Below are 9,949 nucleotides of genomic sequence, written 5' to 3' on the forward strand. Positions count from 1 at the left end.
TTACAAGGAGGGAAAACAGTACACCTCTCTGAACAGTGTCTGGGAGGCTGTGGTTGCTGCTGCACGCAATGTTGATGGTGAACAGATCAAAACACTGACAGAATCCCTGGATGGCAGGCTTTTGAGTGTCCTTGCAAAGAAAGGTGGCTATATTGGTCGCTGTTTTGTTTTTGTTTTGTTTTTGAATGTCAGAAATGTATATTTGTGAATGTGGAGATGTTATATTGGTTTCACTGGTAAAAATAAATAATTGAAATGGGTATATATTTGCCTAATAATTATAAGTTGCCTAATAATTATGCACAGTAATAGTCACATGTACACACAGATATCCCCCTAAAATAGCTAAAAATAAACAAACTACTTCCAAAAACATTCAGCTTTGATATGAGTTTTTTGGGTTCATTGAGAACATGGTTGTTGTTCAATAATAAAATTATTCCTCAAAAATACAACTTGCCTAATAATCCTGCACTCCCTGTTTATCCCTCAATGCTGACTAGTCACCCAGTTCCTGCAGCTGAAAAACATCCACACAGCATGATGCTGCCACCACGGTAGGGATTGGCATGGTGCCTGGTTTCCTAAAAACATGACTCCTGGCATTTATACCAAACACCAGAGTAGTTAGTTTCTCATGGTCTCAGAGTCCTTCAGGTGCCTTTTACTAAGGAGTGGCTTCCTCTGGACACTACTATACAGACATGACTGGTGGTTTGTCCTTCTAGAAGGTTCTCCTCTGTCCAAAAATGACCTCTGGAGCTCTGACAGAGTGACCATTGGTTTCTTAATCTGCTAAGGCCCTTCTCCCGTCATTGCTCAGTTTAGGAGGCCGGACAGATCTAGAAGAGTCATGGTGGTTTTGAACTTCCTCCACTAATGGATATGCTCATTGGGATCTTCAAAGCATTCTTTCTGTAAGCTTCCCCATATTTGTCCCTTGAGACAATCCTGTCTTGGTGGTCTGCAGACAATTCCTTTGACTTCATGCTTGTATAATATAAAAAATGTTTGTGTGGGATACCAGACCTGATTACCAGTCTGCTCCAAAGGTGGGTTCTCTGGCTGATGGGTGGTGAGTAAAATATTTCAGTCCTTCACTCACTTTTCTGGTCCTTTAATAACAGACTGGGGAACTCAAACAGCCACATACTTCTATTAGCTCGTGTCTCTCATGCCACCATCTTCTCGACCAATCCCTCCCCCTAACAACACACTCCATAACATTGGTTCCACTCCACAAAACCCTTAATAAATGGAGCAGATAACATTCACCATTCATATGGTTGGAATGGATCTTTCGCTTTTCTCGAATGGATGATATGCTTTTCACAGGACATCTTAAAATTGTTTTACCACTGAATATGGACGACTCATCTTCATATCTGGTGTGTTCTGTCTATTGGGAATAGAAGATGGTCTCTCCTGCAGGACCTTCTATCCGGTGTGCAGGTTATTACATACCACGGGTGCCTGACTCAAGTGTATGCCATTTACACATCGGTGAGGTTTGAAGTCACAAATTAATGGCTTAGAATTGCAACGTGGTAATTTATGAACTTTATGTGATCACACCATTGTGAACCCTTGCGCTGTTGCTCCTGGACCTACAGCTATTGCCATTATACCAATTTGCGGCTCCTGCACTGGCAAGATGTTTCATCCATACTGAAGCAAGGATGCACAACCTCTGTGGCAAATCTGGTGTGGAGTAGTGGACCACATTGCGGCTCACATCCTTTGTGGGCTTTTCATTGTTTTATTTTACGCTAGGATTGTGCATATTTGCTTAGATTCGGCCGAGGGCAGACCTACTCTTTCTATCACTACCTCAGTGCTTGATGTGCTCTTCAGCTAGGCCCTCATGGCACAGAACGCACTGGCCCAGCAGTTTATTCTTCTGGCTCCCCTGTTCCAATATTCCAATCCAATATTAATTGCATTCTTATTACACCCCCCAAAAAACTTGACCACCATTTTTTTCTGATTTGCTAAATGATATATGGTTGGCAGTCGCCTATTGCAAGTGCCCAGATTAGCATACAAGCAAACCAGCGATGTCAATCAGTAAGTGAGTGTGAGGAAAAAAAAAATACTAAAATGTAACACAAAGCAAGAAATGCAGCTTGTTTTAATCCTGGGGTAAAACATAATGAATAAACAACTGTTTTGGCATGTCATCTGCCTTATGACAAATGGAGAAAAAGGCTGCAAATATGTATTAAATAAATCAACCACCTTTTTCCAAAATGAACCAAGAACATCTTTTTCTTTTTACTCCAAAAATATATCCCAAAAATAAGTGCTCTAATAATCATATATTTTTATAATGACGGTCTTAACCAATATTCAGTTAAAACAAATAAGACTTAAGCTGACAAAAAAGATTTTGGCAAACAAACTGCTCAGTCCCAGTGAATTTTGATCCTCAATTTTAAAAATAGATATACTTGTAATTTTGAAATATTAATTCAGAAATATTTTTTTTCCCAGGACTTGCCAAATGCATTTCAATGTTGCATTTGAGAGCTCCTTTGCTTGTTAATTGTATTTATGAAAGAAAATAAGTACATGTCCATAGCATAGCATAAAACAATTCCAAAATAAAGTTGAATAACTGCATTACAGTTAGCAAAGCCTTTCATAAATAGGTCATTTGGTAGCAGTCATTTTGCACTGTATAGTAACCTTTTGCTTGTGAATACGGTTTCTAACAATGCCAAAAGGTATATTTTACAACAAATACAAACATCTTTCAAGAAATATATTCAGAAAAGCACCGCAAAAGAAATAGCAATAAAACCTAGAGACAATATTTCAATGGAGTTAAGAGGGGAGTAACTAATCAGATTTGTTTTCCAGCACACAGTATGCAGAACAGCTTTGGTTTATGCTCTGAACGGTAGTTCTTACAGCAGCGTATGAACACAGCTCAATCCAGCCATCATCCAACATGCCCATTGCTTCTTACCATTATGGACTGGGGGGGGATGTAACCATAAACAGGCCTTAAACCAAATAAGACTAAAGTAAGGTACAACCGTTTGAGTTTAGAACTGGAGACACGCTGCAGTTCCAGGTTTAAGGTCTTCTGATTGTCATCTGAGGCTCATTAGAGTATCATTCATAACCAGTAGGTATATGAAAGAAGAGAGAGAAGAAGACTAGTCTTCTCGTCTACACTGATAGCATTTATCAAGAATGAGATCCAGTTGAAATAGACTCAGAATGTGCTTGTGTACGCCAAAAAAAAAACCCATAGTAAAACATTTGCAGCATAATCTGCTCAATAAAGAAGGGGCATCTTTGAAAGGAAAAACGAAAAGTGTTCAAGTTTAACCAGTACGTCTTTGCCAAGAACACTTTGTAATATGAGGAGCCTTTCAAAAGGAATTCACAGTGAGAGATACATCCACAGGTGATCACAGGCTTCATGGACACAGCACTGAAACAAAAGGAGGTGGAAAAACAAGGGTCCCACATGTCAGAGTGAATGAACAGCTAGACACTCCTTGGAATCAGGTTGTTCTTGTCGGGTTCAAGAAACTCCTCCACAAGAGCAGCTGTAACTCTTTTCAGCTCTTCCTCCAAACTCGAGATGTCACTGGAAACCCACAAGAAAATATACATTATGAGATGTGTACCACACCCACAACTGGGTTTTACTACAAAATGTGCTTTAACATACAAATTATATTACTGCAGACTAGGAATAATTGTACGTGAAGCATGTCAAAGGTGCTTCATGATTATAAAACCAGATTTCAAAGGATGGGTTATGGTACTTGGGCTCCATCTTGTGGCATGCTTGGATACTAAGATTAATATTAATATTATTATATAACATTCACAGCTGCTGTGTGTTTAACTGCAGTGCAGTTGTTGTGCTTAATGTCATCAGTGTATTAGAAGTAATATCCTCACTCACTCACTCACTCACTCATTATAAATGGTGGTACTTGGAGAGCAGAATATTTTGTGAGTTCGTGTTGCAGATTATGAAATACTGCTTTACTGAATGCACAAAATATTGATTGCACAGACGAGACACTGACCTCTCTCCAGGCGGTGCACAGAATTCGGTGTAGTACTTAATCTTCGGTTCCGTTCCACTGGTTCTCAGGGTGGCAACAATGCCATTCTGCAGAGTGAAGGTGACCATTTGGCTGCTTTTTGTCACTGGAAGAACCTATGAGAAAAAGCAAGGAGAACAATTCTAGGGCCAAATGATCAAATCATAAACAAGTACACAAAACAATTTAATAAAATAAATTGTGGCACACTTACACTCTTCTGGTCAGGTTGATTGTTGTCATATCCTGTGGTTGCATCCCTTACTTGAACAATGTTGTATCCCCCACACAATATAGGGTAGAGGTTCTCACCCCCAAAATTGCGCAGGCGGCTGAATATTCTCTTCACAGTAGGTGGGTCATTGCAGATGACATAGGAGGTTTTAGAAATATGGTAACCATAGCTGGGGAGGGGAGGAAATTAATACCGATATATTCCATAATTCATCTGAAAACATCTGAAGTACAATTTTGAGGCTCACGTCTCATAGATGTTCTTCAGTTGCTGGTTCAGGGTTAGGTTTTTGTTCTCGAGGTATGCGGCCATTTCAGCGACGACCACAGCCGCGCTCACGCCGTCTTTATCTGGGACCATGCTCCCACACAGGAACCCTGCAGCCACACACATTACAACGCAACTGCTCAGACTACCACCAACTTTACTAATATGTTTCCCCTTCAGACGGAATATTTAACGCTACATATTTTTGTCCTTATCAAATAAAATCGAGTCGAAGAATTTGGCTTACCAATAGATTCCTCAAAAGAAAAAATGACTTCATGGCCCATTTTAGTCAGGTCACAAATTTTATTACCAATCCATTTGAATCCGGGTAACGTTTCCTAAGGAGAAAATTATGAATTTGAACTCTGCCACAAACTTGGGCATATCTACATGACAGTTTTCGTTGAACAATATAAGTGCTTTCAATTATTGGTTTAACCTCAAAGTGAAAACCCTCTGTCCTTGCAATGGTCTGGAGGATTTTGGAGGACACAGTGGTGGCCAGCATGTATACTTTCTTGAACTCTGTCACTTCTGGGTGTGTCTCCTTCCAGTTATACAGCATCCACCAGCCGAGAAGCGCTGCCAGTTCATTCCCAGTGAACACTTTCCACTTGCACCTTGACACGGTGAAAAACAAAACTAGAATCTTTCCATACAAAAACCTTTCATGCTAGGATGTAAAATACAGTACATAAAGAGTCACTGATGCCAACTAGACTCTTTCAGCTAGGTTCTTATTCTTGCCAATAAAAAGCCTGTTCTGATTTGGCTACAGTTGCTATGGTTATTGTTTTACGACAAACGCGTGAATTCAAAATGCAATTACACATGACATGAACTACTTACTAAACAATGACAATTGAGTCTTCACCTAGACCGATCTATAAAACTGAGTCGATGTTACTCTTTAAATCAGAGCAATTCAGACTTTGATATACCTGGAAACGCACTGTGTGCAAATGTTGATGTACTACTGTGAAAAATTCACAGATCCATGCATCTCAATACGGTTTACCGTGCTTTTAAGTAGCTGTAATATTGTCTCATGTGTTGGACTGCTTCAAAAGATACACGACATAAGACCAAAAGTCATACTTGTCATACTGCTCTGCAACGGCCAAGCGATCAGCATCAGGATCAGTCGCCACCACGACCCGAGCCCCTTCTTTTTCAGCAAGTTGAAGGGAAAGCTCCTACAACAGCAAAATTATACAGGACAATGAAGCGCAGAGATAATTACATATTATATTCTGATTAGAGGCAACAAGTCACATCTCTCTCTATTCTGTAAGACACTCAGGATAAGCAATGTTCAGCCATTTACAGCATTTATCAGACGTCCTTATCCAGAGTGACTTACAATCAGTAGTTACAGGGACAGTCCCCCCCCTGGAGCAACTTAGGGTTAAGTGTCTTGCTCAGGGACACAATGGTAGTAAGTGGGATTTGAACCCGGGTCTTCTGCTTCATAGGCGAGTGTGTTACCCACTAGGCTACTACCACCACACTGTCATCAATGGCGCATTAAAACACTTACTCACCAGGACCGACTCGCCCTCCTCTGGATTTGGACAGCTGACTGTGGAGAAGTTCGGATCTGGATCCTTCTGCTCAGGCACTGGAATGGGTTGAGGAAAGCCGAACACCTTAAAGGCCTGCTGGACATATCTGTGGCCAACGCCGTGGAAGGAGGAATGGACAAACTTCAGCGAAGTCTTGGAATTTAACTCTCTGGAAAAGAAGGGTGGGGAAACCAATTTAATGAACTAAATATTTAGATTGATCATGAATGCATCAAACAGCGAGGCTACAAACTTGAAGCAGTGGCTTCAAAAGTGGGGCGGTTGGGTTTGGTGTGTTAGACATTCTCCACCAGCGGCATAGCCCACCCGCCAAGAGAACATTCTCCGAAAAAGCTTAAACAAAGTTCTTGCTTGACATCAGCGCCACCTGGCCTCCAAACGATGCAAAGTACATTATCCTTTATGGGATTTATCAGACTTCCTTATCCAGAGTGACTTATATTCAGTAAGTCTTCTGGTTCAGGAGTGGTTATGCATAAGAAAAACTATAGTAATTTCTTAGAAGTCACAATTGCAAATACTTTCATAGCCAAAACAAATATGTTTTCATCACTGTCACTCTAAATTCAGTACATGAGGGGCATAAAGGTTCACTTTTTCGGTACTCAGCAGAGGCACGATTTGTGTACCTGTGGAAGCAGAGAGAGCTGAGCTCCTCCATGTAAAGGTGACAGATTTCTTGTAGAGGATCGCTCCTCAGAGCGCTGCTGTCCGGAAGCTTCTCATTCCAGGAGTCCGGCCAGGGTTCGACGCTCTCTTCAATGCATCTGAGAATCTCCTTATCATGTGGTGAGGAGATCTGCGCTCCGTTGTTCCAATAGACCTTTAGGATGAACAGAAAAAGCATTCAGGACTAAAAGGTTACTAAACTGCATAACGTTAGGTTAAAAAGTGGGAGACATGTTGCTTACTTTGTAGCCATTATCTTCTTTAGGGTTGTGAGAAGCAGTGACCATGATCCCTGCAGCAGCACCCAGCTTCTTCACAGCATAGGGCTAGAAAACGTAAAATCGCTTTTTACATTAACCACAAACACAGGAACACCGGGTGGGAGATGGATCCCTTACACAAGTGTAATTAACGGGAAATCATTGCGAAAGTAAAAGCTCACCACGAAGGGGGTGGGCACGTATGTAGAAAACAGATAAACTGGAACGTCTTTACAGAGCATAACAGCTGCAGTCAGCCTTGCAAGTCTGGAGGTCGAAAGGAAAAAACGATAAGCAACACAAAACAAGAGCGACTCGCTGTCTAAAATACAAACACTGGTGATGGTGGGCCAACTGTGTCCATTTTAGAAACTCTAAAAATCACAGTGGATCCCATGCACAAATGTAGTATAAAAAAAATATGCATGCATTTTAGAATTAATGTGGACCCGTCCCCATTAAGGGTACAGACTTCTCTTTTTTTTAAGGTTAAAGGGAAAGAATCTGCGCGTGGTGGGTTACCGCTCACTGCTGCAGCCGCAGGTCTCCTGCGCTCGAGTGTCGTAGCCGACCACCAGGCCTCTGCTGCCCAGATCTGGAAAGAACTTGGCCAAGTACTTGTACATGCCCTGTGAAAGATGAACAAACACAGTGCGTTCATTACAAATGGCTCACCGTGACTGTAGAGCAGCAGAGCAGTGAATTGCCAACTATGGAGTAAAAAAAAAAAAGAAGATAAATAATAATCTTGAACTGGGACTGTGCTACTACAGGATGGATCTAGAATCAAATTCAATATGGTACAAAGATTTTGTGATCATAAAGCAAGTCTTTAGTAAACGACTAAAGCAAAACATTACATTAATCTCAGTAGACACAGGAAGACTGTTCATTATTAATGTAATTCTGCGACCATTTTAGAACGGCCCATCTTCTCACTCCCAGACCCAACCCCGACCTTCCCTTACAATTACCCGTGTATATTGAATTTCTCGTATCAAACCGTAAGCAGCTCACCTGAGTGGACTGGATGATTGTGAGGTCATTGATTCGGGCAAAGCCAGCACCCATGGCCGCCCGCAGGCCTGCCGTGCCGAATGACATCCTGGAGCACAGCCTCCTCCTCAGCTCCTCCACATGGCCCGCTTTAACCAGAGACTCGATCTGGGCCCGTGTCTGAGGATTCTGCGGGGAAATCAGGCACAAAAATGGATCTTAAACGGTGGGGAGGCGGACGAGAGAGAATATAGACCTATTTTAGCTTCTAGCCAATGAATTATTTAAAGGGTGTGAAATTACAAACGCTTGGTTTCTGATCTGAAACGTTTCTGAACAGTCTCATCCGGGGATAATATAATATAATATATCATTGATCATTGATATCTGGGCAGATTCCAGTGAATTTCATGTTGTATTTCTGCTTCACAGGCGTCACTCGCCCGGCAAATGAACACTGAGCTGCACTAATGAAGAATAGCACGGTGCATGTGAAGGCCTGTTTCTGGTGACTCTGACATTTAAGTGGGAGAGGTCAGCCAGCTCCAGTGGCTCACAACCTCGTGCATGAGTAAACATTCACAGGCAGATTAAAAAAAAAAAAAAAAAAGAAGAATTGTCCCCTTCACAGTCCCCAATCTGGTACCAAATGCATTAAATATTTTCCAATGCTAATAAGCATTAGGAATCAAGTTGATGATTGTAAATATGCCGTTTCATTTATTTCTGCCGTTATCAAAATACAAAAGTGTGCAGGTGCATGGGTGCTTGCACGCTTAATGTACATGGTGCGTGGTGCAATGTACATCGCGGCTGATATCTTGACTGAGGACTATTGAGATCATAAACGTGGCTGAAGCAGAGATAGTAGCCATGAAAAATAAGCAGTAAATATAAAACGGTCCATAACTACACACTAAATAACAGGCACTCCATCAAAATTCTGCATGGCGGCAGTTTATGTTCTCTAGCCAGATGTTGCAGATAATAGTAATATGGGGAGGTTAAGACAATAAGCCGTGGTCGTATATTTCCTTATCACCCTGACACAGAAACTTTGATGGCCTCTCCTAACTTGTGCGACAACCTGGACCAACGCGAACAGATGGTGCAGAATGTCGCAGAAATCACAGAAATCACCCCAAAACAAGCCGCCTACCCTGTCCCAGGTCATCCACTGGTAAACCGCTGTGTCCACCTGAGGATCTCCAGTTGCATGACAACACAGGTTTGCGTTCAGGTCACTCTTCTCCCCCATGACGCCGGATTTTTCCAGAAAGAAAATGATATATAAGTCTATATAATAAGTTAACGCACGACTTCGTCTTCGGCCGCGCTTTACCCTCGGCGACGAGTCGGTGGCAAGTGACAAAGACGCAGTAATTTAGCGCGCTAAGCTACTCAATCCCATCTGGTCCGTCCCGACGAGGTCACTCGCAGGCTGCCCAACTGTCCGCGGCAATAAGCCGAGCGGCCGCGGTGATCACGCGGACCTCCGGTCACGGACGCGGACTGCGAGCCACCCGGCACCTGGACGGCGACCACGGACAGGACCCGCCGCCGGGGCCGCACATAACCCAACATCCCCGGACCCCCTCCAGCTACATCCACACGCCGCCGCGCCGTCTCTCCGCGACGCGGCCAGCGGTCGCCGATGCGCGGGCGGGCGGGCAGCTGGCGGCCGCCGCTATTCCGGATATCGCCGTTCGTTCCGGCGTTCCGAACGCTAAAAGTTAATTGCTCCTGCGGTGTAGGTTACACGCGCGTGTATTTCCCAGTTTGCGGATTTTATTTAAACTAAACTGCGACTTAGCGACGTCTACGGACATCCTTTTTTCAGTTTTGTAACCAGTCGGACGG

The 9,949-nt window shown here is 42.7% G+C and overlaps 1 protein-coding gene across 3 annotated transcripts; it reads right to left on the reverse strand.

Annotated features, from left to right (window-relative positions):
• Positions 1–2,113: 2,113 nt before the first annotated feature.
• Positions 2,114–9,948, reverse strand: LOC114773237 (glucose 1,6-bisphosphate synthase-like). Of its 3 annotated transcripts, XM_028965748.1 has the most exons (15): positions 9,432–9,948; positions 9,249–9,335; positions 8,111–8,278; positions 7,616–7,722; positions 7,276–7,360; positions 7,076–7,159; positions 6,794–6,987; positions 6,123–6,312; positions 5,677–5,774; positions 5,018–5,198; positions 4,823–4,916; positions 4,556–4,685; positions 4,288–4,477; positions 4,056–4,189; positions 2,114–3,604 (listed from the first exon to the last, which is right to left on the reverse strand). In XM_028965748.1, exons 2-15 carry the CDS (start codon positions 9,261–9,263, stop codon positions 3,502–3,504), a joined length of 1,773 nt encoding a protein of 590 aa, XP_028821581.1. In that variant the 5' UTR covers positions 9,264–9,335; positions 9,432–9,948; the 3' UTR covers positions 2,114–3,501. The 3 variants fall into 3 exon arrangements, with proteins under 3 accessions (XP_028821581.1, XP_028821580.1, XP_028821582.1); XM_028965747.1 differs by having other exon boundaries at positions 9,249–9,948; XM_028965749.1 differs by lacking the exons at positions 9,249–9,335; positions 9,432–9,948 and having other exon boundaries at positions 7,616–7,803; positions 8,111–8,245.
• Between the last annotated feature and the right edge of the window lies 1 nt (position 9,949).

The sequence above is a fragment of the Denticeps clupeoides genome, unplaced genomic scaffold (assembly GCF_900700375.1).
Source record: "Denticeps clupeoides unplaced genomic scaffold, fDenClu1.1, whole genome shotgun sequence".
Classification (NCBI taxonomy): domain Eukaryota; kingdom Metazoa; phylum Chordata; class Actinopteri; order Clupeiformes; family Denticipitidae; genus Denticeps; species Denticeps clupeoides.

What these genes read in the sequence shown, in the direction of transcription:
- LOC114773237 (XM_028965747.1), bottom strand. Translation starts at nt 9,347, where the DNA reads ATGGGGGAGAAGAGTGACCTGAACGCAAACCTGTGTTGTCATGCAACT. An exon ending in AAGAAGATAATGGCTACAAA is followed by an intron (nt 6,988 to 7,075) that starts GTAAGCAACATG and finishes TTCATCCTAAAG; the next exon opens with GTCTATTGGAACAACGGAGC. An exon ending in CAGAGGGTTTTCACTTTGAG is followed by an intron (nt 4,917 to 5,017) that starts GTTAAACCAATA and finishes TTTTCTCCTTAG; the next exon opens with GAAACGTTACCCGGATTCAA.